This window comes from Halichoeres trimaculatus, unplaced genomic scaffold (genome assembly GCF_033239565.1).
Source record: "Halichoeres trimaculatus isolate MK-OKI-2021-1 unplaced genomic scaffold, fHalTri1.1 fHalTri1_scaffold_8, whole genome shotgun sequence".
NCBI classification, from domain to species: domain Eukaryota; kingdom Metazoa; phylum Chordata; class Actinopteri; order Labriformes; family Labridae; genus Halichoeres; species Halichoeres trimaculatus.
The window spans coordinates 371482-398535 of NW_027437186.1; the positions used below are offsets into that span (position 1 = coordinate 371482).

The window sequence follows — 27054 nt, forward strand, 5'->3', positions numbered from 1 at the left end:
TTAATGCAGTGATCTCTACTACAGTCATGTCTGATTTTATTAAGGCAGTGATCTCTACAACAGTCATGTCTGATTTTATTTATGCAGTGATCTCTACTACAGTCATGTCTGATTTTATCCATGATGTGATCTCTACTACAGTCATGTCTGATTTTATCTATGCAGTGATCTCTACTCCAGTCATGTCTGATTTCATTAATGCAGTGATCTCTACTACAGTGATGTCTGATTTTATTAATGCAGTGATCTCTACTACTGTCATGGGTGATTTTATCTATGCAGTGATCTCTACTACAGTCATGTCTGATTTTATTAATGCAGTGATCTCTACTACAGTCATGTCTAATTTAATCCATGCAGTGATCTCTACTACAGTCATGTCTGATTTTATTAATTCAGTGATCTCTACTACAGTCATGTCTGATTTTATTTATGCAGTGATCTCTACTACAGTCATGTCTGATTTTATTAATGCAGTGATCTCTACTACAGTCATGTCTGATTTCATTAATGCAGTGATCTCTACTACAGTGATGTCTGATTTTATTAATGCAGTGATCTCTACTACAGTCATGTCTGATTTTATCGATGCAGTGATCTCTACTACAGTCATGTCTGATTTTATCGATGCAGTGATCTCTACTACAGTCATGGGTGATTTTATAGATGCAGTGATCTCTACTACAGTCATGTCTGACTTTATTAATGCAGCGATCTCTACTACAGTCATGTCTGATTTTATCAATGCAGTGATCTCTACTACAGTCATGTCTGATTTTATTAATGCAGTGATCTCTACTACAGTCATGTCTGATTTCATTAATGCAGTGATCTCTACTACAGTCATGTCTGATTTTATTAATGCAGTGATCTCTACTACAGTCATGTCTGATTTTATTAATGCAGTGATCTCTACTACAGTCATGTCTGATTTTATTAAGGCAGTGATCTCAACTTCAGTCATGTCTGATTTTATTAATGCAGTGATCTCTTCTACAGTCATGTCTGATTTTATCGATGATGTGATCTCTACTACAGTCATGTCTGATTTTATAGATGCAGTGATCTCTACTACAGTCATGTCTGATTTTATCGATGCAGTGATCTCTACTACAGTCATGTCTGATTTTATCGATGCAGTGATCTCTACTACAGTCATGGGTGATTTTATAGATGCAGTGATCTCTACTACAGTCATGTCTGACTTTATTAATGCAGCGATCTCTACTACAGTCATGTCTGATTTTATCAATGCAGTGATCTCTACTACAGTAATGTCTGATTTTATTAATGCAGTGATCTCTACTACAGTCATGTCTGATTTTATTAATGCAGTGATCTCTACTACAGTCATGTCTGATTTCATTAATGCAGTGATCTCTACTACAGTCATGTCTGATTTTATTAATGCAGTGATCTCTACTACAGTAATGTCTGATTTTATTAATGCAGTGATCTCTACTACAGTCATGTCTGATTTTATTAAGGCAGTGATCTCAACTTCAGTCATGTCTGATTTTATTAATGCAGTGATCTCTTCTACAGTCATGTCTGATTTTATCGATGATGTGATCTCTACTACAGTCATGTCTGATTTTATAGATGCAGTGATCTCTACTACAGTCAGGTCTGATTTTATCGATGCAGTGATCTCTACTACAGTAATGTCTGATTTCATCGATGCAGTGATCTCTACTACAGTCATGGGTGATTTTTTAGATGCAGTGATCTCTACAACAGTCATGTCTGATTTTATCGATGTAGCGATCTCTACTACAGTCATGTCTGATTTTATTTATGCAGTGATCTCTACTTCAGTCATGTCTGATTTTATTAATGCAGTGATCTCTACTACAGTCATGTCTGATTTTATCGATGCAGTGATCTCTACTTCAGTAATGTCTGATTTTATCGATGCAGTGATCTCTACTTCAGTCATGTCTGATTTTATTAATGTAGTGATCTCTACTGCAGTCATGTCTGATTTTATCGATGCAGTGATCTCTACTACAGTCATGTCTGATTTTATTAATGCAGTGATCTCTACTACAGTCATGTCTGATTTTATTAATGCAGTGATCTCTACTACAGTCAGGTCTGATTTTATTGATGCAGTGATCTCTACTACAGTCATGTCTGATTTTATTAATGCAGTGATCTCTACTACAGTCATGTCTGATTTTATTAATGCAGTGATCTCTACTACAGTCATGGGTGATTTTTTAGATGCAGTGATCTCTACTACAGTCATGGCTGATTTTATTAATGCGGTGTTCTCTACTACAGTCATGTCTGATTTTATTTATGTAGTGATCCCTTCTACAGTCATGTCTGATTTTATTAATGCAGTTATCTCTACTACAGTCAGGTCTGATTTTATTAATGCAGTGATCTCTACTACAGTTATGTCTGATTTTATTAATGCAGTGATCTCTACTACAGTCATGTCTGATTTTATTAATGCAGTGATCTCTACTACAGTTATGTCTGATTTTATTAATGCAGTGATCTCTACTACAGTCAGGTCTGATTTTATCGATGCAGTGATCTCTACTACAGTCAGGTCTGATTTTATTAATGCAGTGATCTCTACTACAGTCATGTCTGATTTTATTAATGCAGTGATCTCTACTACAGTCATGGGTGATTTTTTAGATGCAGTGATCTCTACTACAGTCATGGCTGATTTTATTAATGCAGTGTTCTCTACTACAGTCATGTCTGATTTTATTTATGTAGTGATCCCTTCTACAGTCATGTCTGATTTTATTAATGCAGTTATCTCTACTACAGTCAGGTCTGATTTTATTAATGCAGTGATCTCTTCTACAGTAATGTCTGATTTTATTAATGCAGTGATGTCTACTACAGTCATGTCTGATTTTAATTATGCAGTTATCTGTCCTACAGTCATGTCTGAATTTATTAATGCAGTGATCTCTACTACAGTCATGTCTGAATTTATCGATGCAGTGTTCTCTACTACAGTCATGCCTGATTTTATTTTTGCAGTGATTTCTACTACAGTCAGGTCTGATTTTATTAATGCAGTGATCTCTACTACAGTCATGTCTGATTTTATTAATGCAGTGATCTCTACTACAGTCATGCCTGATTTTATTTATGCAGTGATCTCTACTACAGTCATGACTGATTTTATCGATGCAGTGTTCTCTACTACAGTCATGTCTGATTTTATCTATGCAGTGATCTCTACTACTGTCATGTCTGATTTTATTAATGCAGTGATCTCTACTACAGTCATGTCTGAGTTTATCGATGCAGTGATCTCTACTACAGTCATGTCTGATTTTATTAATGCAGTGATATCTTCTACAGTCATGTCTGATTTTATCGATGTAGTGATCTCTACTACATTCATGTCTGATTTGACTGCTGCATCGATCCTTAACACAGAGTTTTCTTTTCTTCTTCTGATCTCAGAGGTCACTCAGCCCAGTTTTCATGATACATTGTTGTCAGCCTATGCACTGTGAAACAGGATGAACTAGTGTATTTTAGGATGATGTTTAGTGTGTTTGTGAAGTGCTTGTTGGAACAGCAGATGTAGCCTATGTGTGTGTTGTGCATTTGGATTTGTTTTGCACACCCTGCGGTGTGTGTTACAGATGATCTAGTGTGTTTATCAGAGGAATGTAGCGTAAATAGCCAATGATGATGCAGTGTGTGTGTGTGTGTTTGTGTGTGTGTGTGTGTGTGTGTGTGTGTGTGTGTGTGTGTGTGTGTGTGTATGTGTGTGTGTGTCTGTGTGTGTGTGTCTGTGTGTGTGTCTATGTATGATTGGTGTGGTTTGTGTGTGGTGCAGACTGCAGCTGATCTCTGTAGTTGCTGCAGTCCCCCCCTCCACTGAACATTATGATGAAGCTACTCCTACACACACTGACACAACACTGTTTATGTAACTGAACTGCAGACACCGGTCCAACTATGCGCCCTTCTGTGCCCCTCTGTGTGGCCATTTTTTGCCCCATCCGTGTGCCCCAATTTGTGCCCCTCCTTGTGCCTCCCTGTGTGACCCTCTGTGTGCCCCTCCATGAACACTTCTGGGTGCCCCTCTGTGTGCCCCTCTGTGTGCCCCTCTGTGTGCCCCTCTGTGTGTCTCTCTGTGTGACCCCCAGTGTGCCCCTCTGTGTGACCCTCCGTGTGCCCCTCTGTTTGCCTCTCTGTGTGACCCCAAGTGTGCCCCTCTGTGTGACCCTCCGTGTGACCCTAAGTGTGCCTCTCTGTGTGACCCTCTGTCAGCCCCTCTGTGTGGCTCTCTGTGTGCCCCTCTGTGTGCCCCTCTGTGTGCCCCTCTGTGTGTCTCTCTGTGTGACCCCCAGTGTGCCCCTCTGTGTGACCCTCCGTGTGCCCCTCTGTTTGCCTCTCTGTGTGACCCCCAGTGTGCCCCTCTGTGTGACCCTCCGTGTGACCCTAAGTGTGCCTCTCTGTGTGACCCTCTGTCAGCCCCTATGTGTGGCTCTCTGTGTGCCCCTCTGTGTGCCTATCTGTCTGACCCTCTGTCTGCCTCTCTGTGTGACCTATGTGTGCGTCTCTGTTTGCCCCTCCTTGTGCCCCTCCTTGTGCCCCTCTGTTTGCCTTTCTGTGAGCCCTTTGTGTGCTCTTCTGTTTGTGTATCAATGTGCCTCACAGTGCGCCCCTTTGTGTACCCCTCTGTTTGCCCCTCCTTGTGAGTCTCTGTGTGCTTCTTCTGCGTGACCCTCTATGCGTGACCATCCTTGTGCCCCTCTGTGTGCGTCTCTGTGTGACCCTCTGTGTGCCCTTCTGTTTGCCTCTTTGTGTGACCCTCTGTTTGCCTCTCTGTGTGACCCTCTGTATGCCTCTCTTTGTGACCCTTTGTGTGCCCCATGGTGCCCCTCTGTGTGCCTCTCTGTGTGCCTCTCTGTGTGCCCCTCTGTGTGACCCTCTGTGTGCCCATATGTTTGCCCTTCTGTTTGCCTCTCTGTTAACCCTCCATGTGCCTCTCTTTGTGACCCTCTGTGTGACCCTCTGTGAGCCCCTCTGTTTTCATCTCTGTGTGAGCCTTCATGTGCCTTGCTGTGTGCCCCTCCGTGTGCCTTTCTGTGTGACTTATGTGTGCCTCTCTGTGTGCCCCTCTGTATGCCACTCTTTATTCCCTCAGTGTGCTCCTCAGTGAGAACCTCTGTATTTCCCTCTGTGTGCCTCTCCGTGTGCCTCTCTGTGTGCCCCTCCTTGTGCCTCTCTGAGTGCACCTCCTTTTGCCCGTCCCTGTGCCTCTCTGTGTGCCCCCCTGTGTTCCTCTCTGTCTGACCCTCTGTGTGCCCCTCTGTTTGCCTCTCTGTGTGACCCTTCATGTGCCTTGCTGTGTGCCCCTCCGTGTGCCTTTCTGTGTGACTTATGTGTGCCCCTCTGTGTGCCCCTCCATGTGCCTCTCTGTGTGCCCCTCCTTGTGCCCCTCTGTGTGCCTCATTGTGTGACCCTCTGTGTGCCCTTTGTTTGCCTCTCTGTGTGACCCTCTGTATGTCTCTCTGTGTGCCTCTCTTTGTGCCCTCTGTGTGCCCCTCCATGTGCCTTGCTGCGTGCCCCTCCGTGTGCCTTTCTGTGTGACTTATGTGTGCCCCTCTGTGTGCCCCTCCATGTGCCTCTCTGTGTGCCCCCCCTTGTGCCCCTCTGTTTGCCTCATTGTGTGACCCTCTGTGTGCCCCTTTGTTTGCCCCTCTGTTTGCCCCATGAATGCCCCTCCATGTGCCTCTCTGTGTGCCCCTCTTTGTGCCCCTCTGTGTGCCTCATTGTGTGACCCTCTGTGTGCCCCTTTGTTTGCCCCTCTGTGTGCCCCTCGAATGCCTGTCTGTGTGTCTCTCTGTGTGACCCTCTGTATGTCTCTCTGTGTGCCTCTCTGTGTGACACTCTGTTTGCCTCTCTGTATGACCCTCTTTGTGTCTCTCTGTGTAACCTACTGTGTGTCCCACTGTTTGCCTCTCTGTGTGACACTCCCTGTGCCTCTTTGTGTGACCCTCTGTGTGCCCCTCTATGTGCCCCTCTGTGTGCCCGTCAGTGTTCCCCTCTGTGTGCCCCTCATGGTGCCCCTCTGTATGCCTCTCTGTGTGCCTCTTTGTGTGACCCTCTGTGTGCCCCTCTGTTTGCCTCCCTGTGTGCCCCTCTGTTTGCCTCTCTGTGTAACCCTCTGTATGTCCCTCTGTGTGTCTCTTTGTGTGACCCTCTGTGTGCCCCTCTGTTTGCCTCTCTGTGTGCCCCTCTGTTTGCCTCTCTGTGTGACCCTCTGTATGTCCCTCTGTGTGTCTCTCTATGTGAGCCTCTGTGTGTCCCACTGTGTGCCTCTCTGTGTGCCCCTCTGTGTGCCCGTCAGTGTGCCCCTCTGTGTGCCCCTCCTTGTGCCCCTCTGTTTGCCTCTCTGTGTAACCCTCTGTATGTCCCTCTATGTGTCTTTTTGTGTGACCCTCTGTGTGCCCCTCTTTTTGCCTCTCTGTGTGACCCTCAGTATGTCTCCCTGTGTGCCTCTCTTTGTGACCCTCTGTGTGCCCTTCTGTTTTCCTCTATTTTTGACCCTCCGTGTGCCCCTCCCTGTGCCTCTCTGTGCGCCCCTCCCTGTGCCTCTTTGTGTGACCCTCTGTGTGCCCCTCTGAGTGCCCCTCTGTGTGCCCCTTGAATGCCCGTCTGTGTGTCTTTCTGTGTGACCCTCTGTGTGTCCCACTGTTTGCCTCTCTGTGTGACCCTCTGTGTGTCCCTCTGTGTGCCTCTCTGTGTGTCTCTCTCTGTGTGACCCTCTGTGTGTCCCTCTGTTTGCATCTCTGTGTGACCCTCAGTATGTCTCCCTGTGTGCCTCTCTTTGTTACCCTCTGTGTGCCCTTCTTTTTGCCTCTCTTTTTGACCCTCTCTGTGCCCCTCCCTGTGCCTCTCTGTGTGCCCCAGCCCTGTGCCTCTGTTTTTTGACCCTCTGTGTGCCCCTCCCTGTGCCTCTCTGTGCTCCCCTCCCTGTGCCTCTTTGTGTGACCCTCTGTGTGCCCCTTTGTGTGCCCATCCTTGTGCCCCTCTGTGTGCCTCTCTGTGTGCCCCTCTCTGTGCCCCTCCTTGTGCCCCTCTGTGTGACCCTTTGTGTGTCCCACTGTTTGCCTCTCTGTGTGACACTCCCTGTGCCTCTTTGTGTGACCCTCTGTGTGCCCCTCTATGTGCCCCTCTGTGTGCCCGTCAGTGTTCCCCTCTGTGTGCCCCTCATGGTGCCCCTCTGTATGCCTCTCTGTGTGCCTCTTTGTGTGACCCTCTGTGTGCCCCTCTGTTTGCCTCCCTGTGTGCCCCTCTGTTTGCCTTTCTGTGTAACCCTCTGTATGTCCCTCTGTGTGTCTCTTTGTGTGACCCTCTGTGTGCCCCTCTGTTTGCCTCTCTGTGTGCCCCTCTGTTTGCCTCTCTGTGTGACCCTCTGTATGTCCCTCTGTGTGTCTCTCTATGTGAGCCTCTGTGTGTCCCACTGTGTGCCTCTCTGTGTGCCCCTCTGTGTGCCCGTCAGTGTGCCCCTCTGTGTGCCCCTCCTTGTGCCCCTCTGTTTGCCTCTCTGTGTAACCCTCTGTATGTCCCTCTATGTGTCTCTTTGTGTGACCCTCTGTGTGCCCCTCTTTTTGCCTCTCTGGATGACCCTCAGTATGTCTCCCTGTGTGCCTCTCTTTGTGACCCTCTGTGTGCCCTTCTGTTTTCCTCTATTTTTGACCCTCCGTGTGCCCCTCCCTGTGCCTCTCTGTGCGCCCCTCCCTGTGCCTCTTTGTGTGACCCTCTGTGTGCCCCTCTGAGTGCCCCTCTGTGTGCCCCTTGAATGCCCGTCTGTGTGTCTTTCTGTGTGACCCTCTGTGTGTCCCACTGTTTGCCTCTCTGTGTGACCCTCTGTGTGTCTCTCTCTGTGTGACCCTCTGTGTGTCCCTCTGTTTGCATCCCTGTGTGACCCTCAGTATGTCTCCCTGTGTGCCTCTCTTTGTTACCCTCTGTGTGCCCTTCTTTTTGCCTCTCTTTTTGACCCTCTCTGTGCCCCTCCCTGTGCCTCTCTGTGTGCCCCAGCCCTGTGCCTCTGTTTTTTGACCCTCTGTGTGCCCCTCCCTGTGCCTCTCTGTGCTCCCCTCCCTGTGCCTCTTTGTGTGACCCTCTGTGTGCCCCTTTGTGTGCCCATCCTTGTGCCCCTCTGTGTGCCTCTCTGTGTGCCCCTCTCTGTGCCCCTCCTTGTGCCCCTCTGTGTGACCCTTTGTGTGTCCCTCTGTTTGCCTGTCTGTGTGACCCTCTGTATGTCTCTCTGTGTGCCTCTGTTTGTGATCCTCTGTGAGCCCCTCCCTGTGCCTCTTTGTGTGACCCTCTCAGTGCCCCACTGTTTGCCTCTCTGTATGACCCTCTTTGTGTCTCTCTGTGTGACCCTCTGTGTGCCCCTATGTGAGCCACTGTGTTTGCCTCTCTGTATTACCCTCTGTTTGCCCCTCCATGTGCCTCTCTGTGAGACCCTTTGTGTGCCCCTCTGTTAGCCCCTCCATGTGCCTCTCTGTGTGCCCCTCCATGTGCTCCCTTGTGTGACCCTCCGTCTGCCTCTCTGTGTGCCCTCTGTGTGCCTCTCTGTGTGCCCTCAGTGTGCCCCTTGGTGTGCCCCTCTGTTGAACTCTTTGTGTGACCCTTTGTGTGCCATTCTGTTCACCTCTCTCTGTGCCCCTCTGTGTGCCCTTCTGTTTGCCTCTCAGTGTGACCCTCCTAGCCCCTCTGTTTTAACTCATTCTGTGACCCTTTGTGTGCCCTTCGGTTTGCCTCTCTGTGTGACCCCCTATATGCCTCTCTGTGTGACTCTCTGTGTGCCCCATGGTGCCCCTCTTTGTGCGTCTCAGTGTGCCTCTCTGTGTGTCCCTCTGTTTGCATCTCTGTGTGCTCCTTTGTGTGCCCCTCTGTGTGCCTCTATGTGAGCCCCAGCGTGTGCCCAACCGTGTTCCCACTGTGCGCCTCTCTGTGTGCCCCTCCATGTGCCTTTCTGTGTGACCCTCTGTGTGCACCTCTGTGCCCCCCTTAGTGTTCCTCTCTGTCTGCCCCTCTGTTTGCCTCTCTGTGTGACCCTCTGTATGCCTCTCTGTGTGACCCTCTGTGTGCCCCATGGTGCCCCTCTTTGTGCCTCGACATGGTCCCTTTGTGTGCCCCTCTGTTAGCCTCTCTGTTTGACCCTCTGCGTGCCCTTCTGTTTGCCCCTATTTGTGCCCCTTTGTGTGCCTCTCTGTGCACCCCTCTGTGTGCCACTCTGTGTGCCTCTATGGGCGTCTCTATGTGTTCCTCTCTGTCTGACCCTCTCTGTGCCCCTCTGTTTGCCTCTCTGTGTGACCCTCCATGTTCCCCTCTGTGTTTTCCTCCATTTGCCTTGCTGTATGCCCCTCCATGTGCCTCTCTGTGTGCCCCTCCTTGTGCCTCTCTGTGTGCGCCTCTGTGTGCCTCTTTGTGTGACCCTTTGTGTGCCTCTCTGGGCACCCCTCTATGTGCCTCTCTGTATCACCCTCTGTGTGACCCTCTTTGCGCCCCTTAGTGTTCCTCTCTGTCTGCCCCTTGGTGCTCCCTACAGTTTGCCTCTCTGTGTGCCACTCTGTGTGCCTCTTTGTGTGACCCTCTGTGTTCCCCTCTGTTTGCCTTTCTGTGTGCCCCTCTGTATGCCACTCTTTGTACCCTCAATGTGCCTCTCAGTGTGCCCCTTTTTGTGCCTCTCTGTGTGCCTCTTTGTGTGCCCCTCTGTGTTCCCCTCTCTGTGCCTCTCTGTGCATTTCTCTGTGTTCCCCTCTGTCTGACCCTCTGTGTGCCCCTCTGTTTGCCTCTCTTTGTGACCCTCCATGTGCCCCTCTGTGTTTTCCTCCATTTTCCTTGCTGTGTGCCCCTCCATGTGCCTCTCTGTGTGCCCCTCCTTGTGCCCCTCTGTTTGCCTCTGTGTGCCTCTTTGTGTGACCCTCTGTGTGCCCTTCTGTTTGCCTCTTTGTGTGCCTCTCTGTGTGACCCTCTGTCTGCCCCTCTGTTTGCCCCTCTGTGTGACCCTCTGTGTGCCCTTCTGTTTGCCTCTCTGTGTGACCCTCTGTATGCCTTTCTGTGTGCCCCTCTGTGTGCCACTCTTTGTACCCTCAATTTGCCTCTCAGTGTGCCTCTTTGTGTGCCCCTCTGTGTGCCCCTCTGTGTGCCTCTCTGTGCACCCCTCTGTGTTCCTCTCTGTCTGACCCTCTGTGTGCCCCTGTTTGCCTCTCTGTGTGACCCTCAATGTTCCCCTCAGTGTGCCTCTCTTTGTTCCTCTCTGTCTGACCCTCTGTGTGCCCCTGTTTGCCTCCCTGTGTGACCCTCAGTGTTCCCCTCTGTGTGCCCCTCCCTGTGCCTTGCTGTGTGACCCTCTGTATGCCTCTTTGTGTGGCTCTCTATGTGACCCTCTGTCTGCCCTTCTGTTTGCCTCTCTCTTTGACCCTCTGTGTCCTTCCCTGTGCCTCTCTGTGTGCCCCTCTGTTTTCCGCTCTGTCTGACCCTCTGTGTGCCCCTATGAGTGCCCCTCTGTGTTCCCCTCTGTCTGACCCTCTGTGTGCCCCTATGAGTGCCCCTCTGTGTGCCCCTCTGTGTGCCTGTCTGTGTCTCTCTTTGTGTGACCTTTCTTTTTCCCGTCTGTTTGCCTCTCTGTGTGACCCTCTTTGTGTCTCTCTGTGTGACCCTCTGTTTGCCCCTCTGTATGCCACCCTTTGTACCCTCAATGTGCCTCTCAGTGTGCCCCTTTGTGTGCCTCTCTGTGTGCCTCTTCGTGTGCCCCTCTGTGTGCCCCTCCCTGTGCCTCTCTGTGCCCCCCTCTGTGTTCCTCTCGATTTGCCTCTCTGTGTGCCCCTCTGTGTGCCTCTCTGTATGACCTTCAATGTGCCCCTCTGTGTTTTCCTCCATGTGCCTCTCTGTGTGCCCCTCCTTGTGCCCCTCTGTGTGCCTCTCTGTGTGCCTCTTTGTGTGCCCCTCTGTGTGCCCCTCTGTTTGCCTCTCTGTGTCCCCCTCTGTGGGCCCCTTTGTTTGCCTCTCTGTGTGACCCTCTGTCTGCCCCTCTGTTTGCCTCTCTGTGTGCCCTTCTGTTTGCCTCTCTGTGTGACCCTCTGTGTGCCTCTCTGTGCAACCCTCCCTGTGCCCCTCTGTGTACCGCTCAATGTGCCTCACTGTGTGCCCCTAAATGTGCCTCTCTGGGCACCCCTCTATGTGCCTCACTGTGTGCCCCTCTGTGTGCCTCTCTGTGCGACCCTCCCTGTGCCCCTCTGTGTACCGCTCAATGTGCCTCACTGTGTGCCCCTAAATGTGCCTCTCTGTATGACCTATGTGTGCCCCTCCCTGTGCCCCTTCTTGTGCCCCATTGTAAGCCTCTCTGTGTGCCTCTTTGTGTGACCCTCTGTGTTCCCCTCTGTTTGCCTCTCTGTGTGCCCCTCTGTATGCCACTCTGTGTGCCTCTCTTTGCGCCCCTCTGTGTTCCTGTCTGTCTGACCCTCTGTGTGCCCCTCTGTTTGCCCCTCCATGTGCCTTGCTGTAGGCCCCTCCATGTGCCTCTCTGTGTGTCCATCCTTGTGTCCCTCTGTGTGCCCCTCTGTGTAACACTTTGTGTGACCCTCTGTGTGCCCTTTTGTTTGCCTCTCTCTTTGACCCTCTATGTCCTTCCCTGTGCCTCTCTGTAAGCCCCTCCGTGTTACCCTCTGTCTGACCCTCTGTGTGCCCCTATGAGTGCCCCTCTGTGTGCCCCTCGCATGCCTGTCTGTGTATCTCTCTGTGTGACCCTCCATGTGCCCCTCTGTTTGCCACCCTTTTTACCCTCAATGTGCCTCTCAGTGTGCCCCTTTGTGTGCCCCTTCGTGTGCCTCTTCGTGTGCCCCTCTGTGTGCCCCTCGCTGTGTGCCCCTCTGTGTTCCTCTCTTTCTGACCCTCTGTGTGCCCCTCTGTTTGCCTCTCTGTGTGACCCTCCATGTGCCCCTCTGTGTTTTCCTCCATGTGTCTTGCTGTGTGCCCCTCCATGTGCCTCTCTGTGTGCCTCTCTGTGTGACCCTCTGTATTACCCTCTGTTTGCCTCTCTGTGTGACCCTCTTTGTGCCCCTCCGTGTGCCTCTCTGTATGCCTCTCTGTTAGCCTCTCTGTGTGACCCTCTGCGTGCCCTTCTGTTTGCCCCTCTTTGTGCCCCTTCGTGTGCCTCTCTGGGCACCCCTCTATGTTCCTCTCTGTGTGACCCTCTGTGTGACCCTCTGTGTGCCCTTCTGTTTGCCTCTCTTTTTGACCCTCTGTGTCCTTCCCTGTGCCTCTCTGTGCGCCCCTCTGTGTTCCGCTCTGTCTGACCCTCTGTGTGCCCCTATGAGTGCCCCTCTGTGTGCCCCTCGCATGCCTGTCTGTGTCTCTCTCTGTGTGACCTTCCATGTGCCCCTCTGTTTGCCTCTCTTTGTGACCCTCTTTGTGTCTCTCTGTGTGACCCTCTGTGTGACCATCTGTGTGCCCCTCCGTGTGCCCCTCCGTGTGCCCCTCCGTGTGCCTCTGTTTCTCTCTTAGTGACCCTCTCTGTGCCCCATGGTGCCCCTCTGTGTGCCTCTCTGTGTGCCCCTTTGTTTTAGCTCTATCTGACCCTCTCTGTGTCCAATGGTGCCCCTTTGTGTGCCCTCGGCCTGCCTCTCTGTGTGACCCCCTGTGTGACCCATTTTGTGCCCCTCTGTGTGACCCTCGGTCTACCTCTCTGTGTGCCCCTCGGTCTGCCTCTCTGTGTGACCCCCTGTGTGACCCATTTTGTGCCCCTCTGTGTGACCCTTGGTCTGCCTCTCTGTGTGCCCCTCTGTGTGCCCCTTCGTGTGCCTGTCTGTGTGACCCTCTGTGACCCTCTGTGTGACCCTCTGTGTGACCCTCTGTGTGACCCTCTGTGTGATCCTCCGTGTGACCCTCTGTGATCCTCTGGGTGCCCCTCTGTGTGCCCCTCTGTGTGCCCCTCTGCTTTGTGACTGATTGGGCTGTTTTGGTAGATTTGAGGAATAACCCTGATCCAACTGGAGAGAAAAATGAATAAACTTAAATCAATTTACTTCTGGATCACAGGGCAGGAAACATTTTTCTTTTCTTGAAGATTTGGGAAGATTCTTCAACAAAATACTTGTTTGTGTCATGATAAGGGTGTGAGTGATCCATTCTATGAATAAAATATATTAACTTAATTTTATGAATAAAAATGAATGTTGACAGATAGGAGAAATGTGTTGTTGTTTGTACGTCCAGGAGTCTGGTGGGGTTTTAATGTGCTTAAATGATTTATTCAGTGGTGTATGTGAGAAGGCTGGGCAGGATCTGAATTACTGGTTCATGTGAGGTTGGAGCTGATCTACTTCTCATGTTGAGGACACAGTGTAGTGTCCATTAGGCCTCTTATCCTCTGCTCAAGATTCATACAGTGCAGGGATGGAAGTGGGAAGTGTTGCCAGTAGCAACACTTCCCACTCTGGAATCACTGCACAGTATAAAGCTCTGCGGCAGCTGCAGCAAGAGGAGGAGGAGGAGGAGGAGGAGGAGGAGAAGGAAAGGGAGCAGGTGTTTTAAGAAACAACAGGTGTGTTACTGTAAGTCATGTTAAAGAAACAGGAACCTTAAAAATAATCCTTCAGTGAGGTCAGAGCTTAACCTTTAAGAGCAGTTTAATCATTGAAACATATACAGAAAGCCAGCATGGAAAAGCCAAAGAGTGGAGGACAACATTTAAAAAAGTTTCGGCTTATAAGGAGAGGAGGCACCAGGCAAACACTGATCTTAAAGTCTACAAATGAGGTAAAAACAGTTATGCTGGGGTTTTAAAATGATGGATGATCTTCTGCCTCTTCTTTGTAGATTGCTTGTCTTTAAGATACTCATCTTTTATCAAGATACTTTAAATCTTGTTTGAGGGAGAAACAAGAAAAATTTAAGCTGCAAGTGGTGATAAGTCAGCAACCCAAGGGTTCATTTTTCTGTGTTTCATAGGGTCCTGTAGTGTCAGAGCAGCTCTCTGTCCTCGTCCTGTCAGGTCAGTTCACCAGCAGAGCCCCTGAGTCCTGATTGTACGCTGGACGAGTGGTAGACCCAAACAATCTCTTTGTTGTTGAGCTGGGACTGATCATCTGAACGGGTTCATGCACACACACACACACACACACACACACACACACACACACACACACACACACACACACACACACACACACACACACACACACACACACACACACACACACACTGAGGTCTTTACACAACTCTCTGGCTCCACAGATTGGGCTCAGACCTACAAAGATGTTTTCCATTATACAGCAGAAACCGAGTGAGTGCCTCATTGTCTTCATCTGAACCAATCACAGGAGGCTCCACCCCCTCCTCTGGTTAACTGACATCAGTGACTGGACCTCTGATTGTTCTTCATTCAGTAATACTAGAAGTAAAGTGGGCTGTGTCCTGCCAAACATTACATCATATTTACACTCTGCCAACACATCAAGTCGTGTCCGTAAAACCAACGCGAGCAGCTTCTCCTCACATCAGTGACTCTACACACAGCAGCCAATCACAGCACACCAGATAGCAATCAAGATAGACACTAACAGCAGGGCAATTAGTGTCAGCTCCAAGAACCATGGATGGGTTTGGCTCCTTCTCCTCCTCCTCACCATCATCACCATCGTCATCATCATCATCATCATCATCATCGTCAGCGGGATGTTTCAGCTGTGGTTGGATTAGACTTTTAAAGCTGAGAACAGAGCAGAGAGGCTGATGCTCTTCTTCGGATTGCCATCTGCTGCTTGTGTTTCTGTCTGTGAAACTGTCTGTGGATGGGTTTTTTAAGAGCCGAGCAGAGTTCATTTGGGCCTTTAGGCTCAGGTCTGGGACAGCGCACAGGGGTAATCACTGGAAAAAAGAAAGAATAGAAGGAGTAATACTTAAGGAATTAAACTGGAAAATGTGTGGTAATAAGGCAGCGCAGTACATGAGTTATAAAGTTCTTTGAGATTAAATCCCCACACAGGGATGGGGGATGAGTTATGTTGTTAGAATATTCACAGCATTGTGACCACAGCCCCTCTGAGAGCTGTCAGGGCAAAGCACAACCAGAAGAAGAAAGCATGAATTAATTATTGCCAGTGCAGTTTAAAGGTCTTTCACAGTAATTGAAACAATATACAATAAAAAAAATGAAATAGAAAAATTGAAAAAAAAAAAACATATTACAAAGAAAGATTTTCAAGAAGAGACTAATGCACACCTTTAAATCATATTTATTCAAAGCAAATATGAAGTGAATTCAACTCAAAATATTAAAATAGCATTAAAGTCGTAAACAGTTAAATCAATTGTATGAATTCTAATTAAGAAAAGGGTCAGAATAAATGTACAGGACAAATAAAACCACTTTCCTAGCCTGCCATGTTGTCATCTCATGTAGTTTCCATGTCTGTTCCTGAGGGCGTGAAATGAAGCCAATCCGTGGACACAGCCACATTTGATATGACGCAGGCTTTGAATTTCCTTTTGAACAGCTACAGGGCGTCGTCAGTCACGTAAGCTGAGCTGTGTCTCTGATTGGACAAACCAACGATCCCAATAACTCCCAAACCCCTGAGTTAGAAAAGTCCATCCCCGTGCAGCGTGTGCTGATAGAGATTTCAGCATTTCAGACCCAAGCTGATTTTGAACCAGGCTGTAAATATGTTTTTATGCTGTTAAGACTGTTTCTTGGCTTGGTGTGTACGTGGTTTCTGGTCTTTCTGCAGCCAGCCTCAAGAGGATTCAGCAACTTTCAGCTCTTCCACACAGGCTCTGTTTTCTAAATGGGATGTTGCCCCTTGTGCATCACTCAATGCTCTTTACGCAGCTAGTCTCTTTCAGCCATCCACACGACATACACGCACCGATGGCAGAGAGCTCTGTTAAAGGAACCATCAGGTTGTATCTAAACCATCCATCTATTTTGTCTGAACTGCAGGAGTTGGGGTCGCACCCTTGACCTTCTGATTGAGAGACAGCGACTCCACCTCTGAGACTCAGCTGCCAGTATTTCTGAAGCCAGTTTATCACCAAGAGATTTGTCCTCACTTCCATACCAGCTTCTTTTTTTTACTTAAAATTTTCACAACCATAAGAAATAAAAGACTTTTTTGGCTTGTATTATTCAAAGCACAACACATTAAAGAATGATTGCATTACTCCAGTTTTAAAACCCTTGAAGTTGCCATCTGTCTCTCAGAGATCTGATATCAGAAAGTGTCCGCTGGCTAACAAGTTCCTCTGTGGTTCATCATCACCGTCCAGGACTCAGAGGACGCCAGGATCTCAAAGAGTCAGAAGGAAACGTCCACTGCAGATAAAACTGGTTTCTGTTTCTTGTCACATGCTTTCTGTTATGATGAAGCTAACTTCCTGGTTTCTGTCCCCCCCCTTTCAGACCAATAAGGCAGTGTCTAAAGGGGACTACCACCTGGCCAGCTCCAGCTCAAGGCGGGCTCTCTTCCTGGCTGTACTGTCCATCACCATTGGAACAGGTATCTACGTGGGCGTGGCCGTGGCACTCATTGCCTACCTCTCAAAGAACCACCACTGGTAACCTTCTCAGAAGACGCCGACCCATCAGACACCAGGAATGTTCTGGAGCACTCATCTCGCCTGCTGACCCTGGGGGGCATTTTCTCAACAGGTTGACCCTCCGCCGTGAAGCGGAGGAAGTCTTCCTCTCAGCAGGAAGAGCTTCAACAGAACATGCTGAGTAGTTTGTGTCCTCATACCATGACAAACCATGTCCACACTGACCTCAACAGTCAGCTGTGCATCACGTGACTCTGGAGCCTGAAACATTTCAACCAATCAAATCTCAGGATCTTTGAGAGGAACTGAGAGACCAGGAAATACTGGAATCAAATGCATCAGCAACTTTTTATCTGATGGATTCTGGTGTGACTGTTTTTCAGTCTCACTGAAAACACACACAGGAATACACACTGAGAGGAAACAGGAACTGAGGCAGACTAACAGCTCTTTCTGATCACAAATATCAGGAAATTTCAGTTCTAGGAACCACTTTTTGAGGTACTAAATGGTCCCTATGGCCCTGTTGTCCACACAGAAGGACGCGGATATGTCAGATATCGTGTGTCACACTACAGTTAGCCTGTTAGCATGAAGGAGATCTAGCCTGTGCTGGTTCTGATTGAGGTTTATCGTAAATTTTGTTTCAGTTTAAACAGTGACCCAGGTAACTGGAGACTTTGAGTAGGATGCATCCTCCTCCACTGGCTCCAGGTGGTTATTAAATCCTGGTCTGATGAGCAGAGTCTGACAGGTATAAATACGTATATCAAACTAAACTAGGATGGACGTCTTCTGTGTCTGAACAGCTGTTGTTAACTGGATCTCCACTGACACATTCAGCTGAAGGTCTCCAGTTTGCAGGGTCACTCCTTAAGCTGGAACACCAAGGGCTGACAGAGACACATTAACACTATAAAGCTCAGAGAAGACCAGTGGTAAGGAGATCCAGAGCCTGGTCCACAGCCTAATCCACAGCCTAGTCCACAGCCTGGTCCATTAGCCTAGTCCACAGCCTAGTCCACAGCCTGGTCCATTAGCCTAGTCCACAGCCTAGTCCACAGCCTGGTCCATTAGCCTAGTCCACAGCCTGGTGCACAGCCTTGTCCCGACCTGGTCCATTAGCCCAGTCCACAGCCTGGTCCATTAGCCTAGTCCACAGCCTAGTCTACAGCGTGGTCCACAGCCTAGTCCAAAGCCTAGTCAACAGCCTAGTCCACAGCCTAGTCCACAGCCTGGTGCACAGCCTTGTCCACAGCCTGGTCCATTAGCCTAGTCCGCAGCCTGGTCCATTAGCCTAGTCCACAGCCTGGTGCACAGCCTTGTCCACAGCCTGGTCCATTAGCCTAGTCCACAGCCTGGTCCATTAGCCTAGTCCACAGCCTAGTCCACAGCCTGGTCCACAGCCTGGTGCATTAGCCTAGTCCACAGCCTAGTCCGCAGCCTAGTCCACAGCTTGGTCCACAGCCTTGTCCACAGCCTGGTCCATTAGCCTAGTCCATAGCCTAGTCCATAGCCTGGTCCATAAGCCTAGTACATTAGCCTAGTCCACAGCCTGGTCCATAAGCCTGGTCCATTAGCCTAGTCCACAGCTTGGTCAAGCAGCCTGGTCCATTAGCCTAGTCCACAGCCTGGTCCACAGCCCAGTCAACAGCCTAGTCCACAGCCTAGTCCACAGCCTGGTCCATTAGCCTAGTCCACATCCTGGTCCACAGCCTAGTCCACAGCCTAGTCCACAGTCTTTTCCATTAGCCTAGTCCACAGCCTGGTCCACGGCATAGTCCACAGCCTGGTCCATAGCACAGTCCACAGCCTGGTTCACAGCCTGGTCCACAGCCTGGTCCACAGCCTAGTCCACAGCCTGGTGCATTTGCCTTGTCCACAGCCTGGTCCATTAGCCTAGTCCACAGCCTGGTGCATTTGCCTAGTCCACAGCACAGTCCACAGCCTGGTCCACAGCCTGGTCCATTAGCCTAGTCCATAGACTTGTCCATTAGCCTAGTCCACAGTCCAGTCCGCAGCCTAATCCACAGTCTAATCCACAGCCTGGTATATTAGCCTAGTCCACAGCTACGTCCATTAGCCTAGTCCACAGCCTAATCCACAGCCTGGTCCACAGCCTGGTCCATTAGCCTAGTCCACAGCCTAGTCCACAGCCCACTTCAGGTCTGAAGAAGAGCCCTAGGTCAGAAGACCATGGGTTCTGGGATGGAGTGTGTTGGTGGAGGAGGTCAGACAGGTTTTTGGGTGGGTGCCTGAAAGGAACTGCAGGGAGCTGGTGGAGGTGGAGGCTAATGCTCTGCTGAGTCTAGTATATACTGGAGCTTGTCCAGGGCTTTTCTGGGTACACTGAAAAACAGACTCTGTTGGAGAAGTGCAACCAGGAGATGATGATTGCATGAATGAGGGTCTAAGCCACAGAATCTGACAGTGATGGTAGGAGACGGGGATGTTTTAAGGACAGAGAGGGCAGATTTGGTGACACATCTGATGTGTGACTAGGATAACAGTAGAGTCAATAATGCCACGGTACCACCTTCTGAACAGGAACTAACTACACACTCTGTTGTCCCGGTGTCTGGTTTCCATACTGTGAACCCAAAGTTAAAATTCACCTTGAAAACCGTCAGCAGAGAGCAAACTTTACTGAGCAAAGCTGTTCAGACCTACGTACCAAACACTGCTCCTCAGCTCTTTACAAGTCATTCTGACAGAGCGAGAAATCCAGGAATAATCCAGATTTTTTATCAGACATACTTCAGACCAGCTGACTTGAGTGAAGAAGAGAAATAACCACACTACTGGAGCTGGTCTATGATCTGAAGGGACTGAGAGCAGGGGCTGGGACAGGAGAGGGGCTCCCTGAGACCTGAATGGCAGATGTGATGAGTGAGCTTTAACATAGGGTCAGGAGCCCTGTAACATGTGTAGGGCCACTGATCAGACTGGACTGATCCTGGATCAGTGATTGTGGATTAATAGACTACAGGATCCCTGGTGCTGATTGTGAAGACTGGTTCATGAATGCTGGATCTCTCACAGTGGATTGAGACTTGATCACCGACACTTAGTCCCTGATTCTGGACTAGGTATTAGGGACTGACTGTTCTCCCTTAGTTTTCCAGGAATCAAAGACTGAACTCTGTTTGTTTGAGAGACTATTGAATTGTTTGTGTCTCAAAAAGAGAAAATTGTACTCACGCTTATTCTGGGTGTTTCTTTGCTCTGCAGTTTTCTGTTTCTCTGCAGGTTGTATTGTGAAGAAATAGACGCTGCATCTCAGTCTGAGCAACCTCAGAAACACCTGTAAACCACTCTGAGCTGATCAAACAGCACTTAAGATCCGTTTCCACCCAGTGGTCCAGTTTGGATCAGTACAGATTGGTACAGGTTGGATCAGTAAATCCTGGTCCTGTTTGTATTTCCACAGCCAACCATGCCCTTCTTGGTAGGCGGCGTGTATGCTGGATGCTAATAGCCGCGGCAGCGACACAATAGTGTGGTGCCAAAGCAGCCGGACACAGTGTACCCTGCTAATAAATCCAACAAAGAAGAGAGATGCAACACAGTAAACAAAGAGCAATGATGAAGACATCCAGCAATACGACTTCTTCGTGACTGTCATGTGTCTCTTTGTCACAAAGAACAATCAAGCTTTGTTTCAGAGAAGGATGTGATCTGCCAGGAGAAATACAGCAGCTGCTGTCACACAGGAAGTGACAATTCCTTCCACCAATCAACAGACTGCAGTGTTTCTAGCTCCACCTCCTGGGGTCGGATCAGTACGTCAGGCACCTCAACAGAAGGGTACCAAAAAGTGGGACGGTACGGGTCAGTAATTTGGGGATCTATCCTGGTTTTAGTCAAAGGAAACACCCAAAAATGGTGTGCTGGACTCTGACGAACTGAACTGAACCACTTGGTGGAAACCGGACTTTAGCGTCTCTTGACCTGCTCATTTCCTTATCACCAGCCTTTAAGGGGCGGTTTGTCATTAGTAAGGGTATGAAGCTCTGTGTTAGGCTGGTGATCTGGAGCACAAGCTAGGCTATGCTCCAACCAAACCCCAAATTCCTAAGTTAGTGTATTCAGAGAGTGTTCAGCATTTCTTCACCTCTTCTCATGGACCCAACATAAAAACCTGTTCCTCTGCCTCCTTCATCCAGCTGTGGTGTATGCTCTTTCTGGACTTCTACCCAGTCTCTGATTGATTTTGATTTGTGAAGACCTTCCAGTTGACAGAACTTGAAACCCCACTGCTGAACAGGATTATAAGACCTCTACCCCAGCTAAGCTGAGGTCTGCTTGTACTCTCATCCTCAGCAGCTGAATGTTGTCACATGGGGCTAAAGGGCTGCCACTCTACTCTTACAGACTTACCACTATGACACACCTTTTCTGCACATGCTCACACCTGCACAGTCAGCGAATGTTTTAAGACTTTGGTGAAGTGAAGTGTGATGTTTACCTGTGGAGACTATAGTCAAACATGAAGGAAGCCTGTGAGAGTCTAGAGCAAACCCAGAGGTTGTCTGGCTGAATAAATAAACATTTCTATATTTCCTGGAAGAACTGTGGGTTCATTTCTTAGAGTTTCAGGAAGTGTAAAATAACAGAGACTTATTCCTGTCAAGTCTCGTGGATTATGTTGAGTTTTCACCTCTTCAGTCTAGTTTGTTTCTTCATGTTTGTCATGTCTGGCTTTATTTTGAAGTCCTGTCTACTCTCCTTTCAGATCACTTCACTTCCTGCCTTGGTGATTGTGATCCCAGCCCCTCGCTGTTTCCCCCTGTGCTCCATTATCTCATGTATAAAAGTCTGTGAGAAGGCGTAATGCTTTGATGAAAAAAAGACATATGAAACCTTGATTCTATCTATCTATCTATCTATCTATCTATCTATCTATCTATCTATCTATCTATCTATCTATCTATCTATCTATCTATCTATCTGTCCGTCCGTCCGTCCGTCCGTCCGTCCGTCCGTCCGACCGTCCGTCCGACCGTCCGTCCGACCGTCCGTCCGTCCGTCCGTCCGTTTGTCCATCTATCTATCTATCTATCTGGTTCCCTGACACTCTACAGGTGATGCTGGGAAAGATCCGAATTGCCTAACCTCCACATGACGGACTGTTCATCAAAAGTCTCACAGTCCGTGGTCAGTAATCTACTCAAGTCCTTTCTTTCAGACCACCCAATTCTCAGCCCACAGCTGTCTCTTCTTACATATGATGTAATATCTGTTAAGACAACAGGCAACATGGCTGCTCTTTGCATAGATCTGTCCAAAGCCCCTGATGCAGTGGATCACTGTTAAAGAAACCATCAGGCACTGGTCTGGATGAAGGTTCATGCACATGGTTTCCAGACAGGGGAAATCAGGACAAGTCAATCATACCTTCCATAATAATACGATTTAACAACAGAAAAAACAAAGTTGATCTGCTTAAGCAAGGAAGAAAGCTGAGGGGAACCAATGTATTTCTGAATGAACATCTTACTAAGAAAAATGCAGACATTGCAAAAAAACAAGACAGATGAAGAAACAGGGAAAGATCCATTCCACATGGACAGTTAATTGTAGGGTTTTTATCAAACCAAAGGGTGCTCCAGAAAATGCCAGGGGGCAATGGATCAGGAACATTGATCAACTGGAGAGTTTGGACAAAGACCTGTAACTAAGAAATACCTAATTTGATGAAACAGCTACCTCAATTCATGGAATTTTCTATAATGATAATATCAATAATAACAATATACTTTAGACTTGCTACTTTAATAGATTATTTATAGATATCTATACTAAAGTAAATAGAATTACATTTATAGTTATATACATGAAGTTGGGGAAAAGAAAAAACAAAAAAACAAAAGCAAACAAAACATATAATTTTTGGGTATGTATGTGTGTATGTGTGTATGTGTATGTATGTGTTGTGTATGTGCGTATATATGCATATATATACATGTGTATGTATGTGTATATGTATGTATGCATATACTGTATATGTGTATGTGGATAAGCATATATTTACATAAATAGTATAGTCAATTATGTTAGAGTTTGAACAGGACATTGACCCTGAACAGAACTTTCTAAACAGTATTAAGTCACAAAGTAGCTACTTTACAGATCAACAGTTTAATTCAGAAATTACGCATAATCAAGGTACATCTATTATTCATTTCAACAGTAGAAGTTTATATGCAAATTTCCAGAATATCAAAGAATATTTAGGGAAATTTAAAAATCCATTTAACATCATTGCCATCTCTGAAACTTGGATTAATTTAGAGCGGGGTGATGACTTCAGCTTGTTAGGATATAATTTTCATTGTGTCGATCAGAGGGATGGGAAGGGTGGGGGAGTGGCTTTGTTTATTGACGAGTGTCTGGAATATAAGGTCCATGAAAATCTGTGTATAGTCATTGATGAGGTAATGGAATGCATCACCATAAAAGTGAATATACAAAGGGAAAAAAATATAATGGTGAACTGTTTGTACAGGAAACCAGGCAGTAATATTGATATATTTATTGCCACAATGGATAAAATATTAAGCACTATAAGAAATAAGTTAAATTATTTATGTGGAGATTTCAATATAGATTTACTTAATATCAATAAGCATAAGAAAACAGATGAATTTTTTGAGTTGTTGTACAGCAAAGGTATGCGTCCACTAATCACCAAACCTAGTAGGATAACTGTAGATCGTGCATCTCTTATTGATAACATTTTTACAGATAATATGGATAGCAATATCGAAAATGGATTGTTAATAGCAGATATTTCAGACCACCTACCAGTGTTTGCTATTCATAAATGTGGCTTTAAGAAGGAGAGAAAGACTACGCAGATTATTTTTAAAAGGAAAAGACGTGAGGAGGATCTCGAATCATTTAGAAATGAGTTAATAAATACAAACTGGAGTAGCATATACAATGAAAATGATGTAAATATTGCCTATAACACATTTTTAGACATCTACAAGAAACTATATGATAAAAGTTGCCCGATAATGAAATATAAATACAGTAACAAATATTTGGATAAACCATGGATGACAAGGGGGATTCAGAATGCATGCAAAAAGGAGAATATGTTATATAAGCAATTTATTATACAAAGAACAAAAGAATCTGAGCAAAAATATAAGAGGTATAAAAATAAACTTATTAATATTATTAGGACAAGTAGAAAGACTTACTATGGCAAAACTGATGCTGATGCAGATATCTGTATTGACAGTGTCAGGGATTCAGTATTTCTGGGAGCAGTGACGCAAAAAGAGATCATTGACACTGTTAAGTTATGTAAAAACAAATTCTCTACAGACGAAGATGGGATTGACATGTTTTTAGTTAAAGATACAATAAATTGCATCATAAATCCACTTACTTATATATTTAATTTGTCTTTCCGAACAGGAGCTTTTCCAGAAAAGATGAAAGTTGCAAAGGTCATTCCACTTTTCAAATCTGGTGATAAAGACTCATTCACCAACTATAGACCAGTCTCTCTGTTGTCACAGTTCTCAAAAGTTCTGGAAAAACTTTACAACAATAAACTGGACAAATTTATAGAAAAAAACAACATTTTAATGGAAAGTCAGTATGGGTTCAGATCAGGTAGATCCACCTCCCTGGCCTTGATGGATTTAATCGAGGAAATATCTTCCAGTCTTGATTCAAAGAAATTCACTCTTGGAATATTTGTTGATTTAAAGAAGGCGTTTGAAACCATTGACCATGATATTTTATTGAAAAAGATGGAGAAGTATGGTTTAAGGGGGGTGGCTCTAGACTGGCTGAAGAGCTACATCAGCAACAGAGTTCAGTTTGTTCAGGTGGGTCATCACAGGTCAAGTTATTTAGACATTACCTGTGGTGTCCCACAAGGGTCAGTACTGGGCCCTAAGTTGTTTATTCTATATATCAATGATATATACAAAGTGTCTGACTTATTAAAATGTATTGTGTTTGCTGATGACACCAATATTTTATGTACTGGAGATAACCTCGAGCAGCTGCTAGATATGGTCAAGAATGAATTGTGTAAACTGAAATGCTGGTTTGACAGAAACAAATTATCACTAAATGTTACTAAAACAAAATTTATGGTATTTGGGAAAAGAAAGACAGATGGTATAATTGAGCTGACAATTGATGACATACTTATTGAAAGAGTCTATGAAAGTAAGTTCTTGGGCATTCTGGTTGACCATAAGCTGTCCTGGAAACCATACATAAAATATCTGTGCTCAAAAATATCAAGAAGTATTGGAATAATCAGCAAAACAAAATATTTACTGCCACAAAAATCTCTGTGCACCCTCTACTGCTCCATGATCTTGCCATACCTCTCCTACTGTGCTGAAGTCTGGGGTAACACATATAAGACCAATCTACAAAAGATCTGCACATTACAAAAAAGAGTTATACGGTTAATAAGTCATGCTGGGTACAGAGATCACACTAACCCTCTATTTCTACAATTAAAACTGCTAAAATTCTGTGACATAGTTAATCTGATGACTGCTCAGGTGCTATATAAAGCATTGCACAATAATTTACCCGGTAATTTACAAAAAAAATTCAAAACCAGAGAGGGGGGCTATAATCTAAGGGGTGAACATAATTTCATTTTACCAATCATTCACTCAACTCTTAAAAGTTTGTGCATTTCTGTTTGTGGAGTCAAACTCTGGAACAGACTGGATGTCACTTTAAAAATGTGCACTACCAAACAAATATTTAAACTACACTATAAAAAAGTACTACTAAACTCATACAGGTAATTTAAAATAACATGGCCTTGGATTAAAACATTGATAACTATTAACATATGTAAATAATCATAGTAAGTAATTTAAAATGTTGCTTTGAACAGATATACAATGGTGAATTTGATAGTATTATGAGTTGGATGTTTATGAATACTGTTGACAGCGGGTTCTGAGTTATAATTTGATATTGTATCTGTTTTGTATTGAAAGGGGCAGAACTAGATAAGCTTTTTTGCTTCATTCTGCTCCTTCTCAAACTGGTTGCTGTGCATGTGTTTGCGCTCATATGTTTGTTTCTTTATTTCCTTTTGTTTTCTGTTTTTTAAAGTTTGAGATAAATAAATAAATAAAATAAATAAATGGTTTCAGGGCTATTTGTTTGAGAGATCTCAGTGTGTTAAAGTTGGTCAGGCCAAATCAGGTTTGTTGTTGATGGATAGAGAACAGGGGCTGGGGCCGGAGAGGGGCTCACAGGGGTCAGTTCTGGGCCCTGTACTTTTCACTGTGCACATCAATAACATTATCTCTACTCCAAAAAAACTGCCATAAAGAACCTGCATCTTGTTTTTAACAATTCAAATGAGTGTCTTATAAACCGTAAACTTGTGTTTAACACAAATAAAACAAAATCTATGTTGTTCCTTGGGGCTAGGGGTGTTAACCTTGAGAAAATAGGAATGTCTACCTGCAATGGATGGAGAACTTAGACAGTCACAGAGTCTTAAGATCTAGGGATATAGGTTGATGAGGACTTTACATTTAAACATCACTCAGTTCTGGAAGAGAGTAGGGCTCCTCTTCCACCATCATGCTGTGAAAGGAGTGTAGAAGCCATTGTCTTATCTGTTTGGGATTATGGTAACATCATACATAGACACACCACGGTTCTTACTCTGAGGCCTTGGACTCAGTCTACCAGCCTGCTCTCTGTTTCATAACTGGAGACAGCTACAGCGCACACCACAGCACCCTGTAGCAGACGGTTGGCTGATCAGCTCCTGGTCAGAGAAGAAACAAACTTTGGTTTTTCTATATTTTCAAAGCCCTCTTAAGGTCCCTGGAGTCCCTGGAGTCAGCAAATCAGTGTTTTGGGATACCCTCCAACAGGCTCTAAAGGTAACAGAGTTCCCCTCTCTGACAGAGTTTCATACCACGATTACTGACCTGTTCCTCTTAACAGGAGGGTCAGTCACAATAATTACTGCAACTATTTGAACTGAACCCTAGGCTTTAGTGGTTCTTTGATTTGTGCTGTTAGTCATTATTGTTCATATAATGTCAGTGATATGGACGACTTGAAAAATGAAGGAAAACTAAAAATCTTTGTTCAAGAGTAGATAAAGATCTGAATGAATGAATGAATTCATCTTTTACCCAACAGAGAGGAAATTCAGGTTCAGAGGTTTGTTGGAGTCAAATGGTTTCATTAGAAGAAACTAACAACATGTTATCCATGCAGAGACACAAGAGGAAACCTTTCATTCAACTGTTAAAAGCTAAATTAAACTAACATTAGGTCAGGAACAGATCAGGCCTTTGGGTCTGTACCTCTGCTGCTGAAACAGCCACAGGTAATTCACCAGCACGGTTAAAGTCAAAGACAGGAAACACGAGATTTAAACAAATGACTAAACATTAAATTAAAGTCCTGGGAGAAATGAAACATTGATCCAAAGTGTAAAAAAGGCCACACACAGTCTGATGTGGTAAG

The 27054-nt window shown here is 46.3% G+C and overlaps 1 protein-coding gene and 1 pseudogene across 2 annotated transcripts in view; both read left to right on the forward strand.

The window, feature by feature from the left end:
- syndig1 (synapse differentiation inducing 1) overlaps nucleotides 1–22441 on the forward strand; it is a 36254-nt gene extending 13813 nt beyond the window's left edge. For both annotated transcript variants that reach the window (XM_074675610.1, XM_074675611.1), the window contains exon 4: nucleotides 16418–22441. In XM_074675610.1, coding sequence (XP_074531711.1) covers nucleotides 16418–16576 — 159 coding nt within the window. In that variant the 3' untranslated portion in view covers nucleotides 16577–22441. The remainder of the gene's footprint in view (nucleotides 1–16417) is intronic.
- Nucleotides 10487–12418, forward strand: LOC141794806 (uncharacterized; annotated as a pseudogene).
- Nucleotides 22442–27054: the final 4613 nt, after the last annotated feature.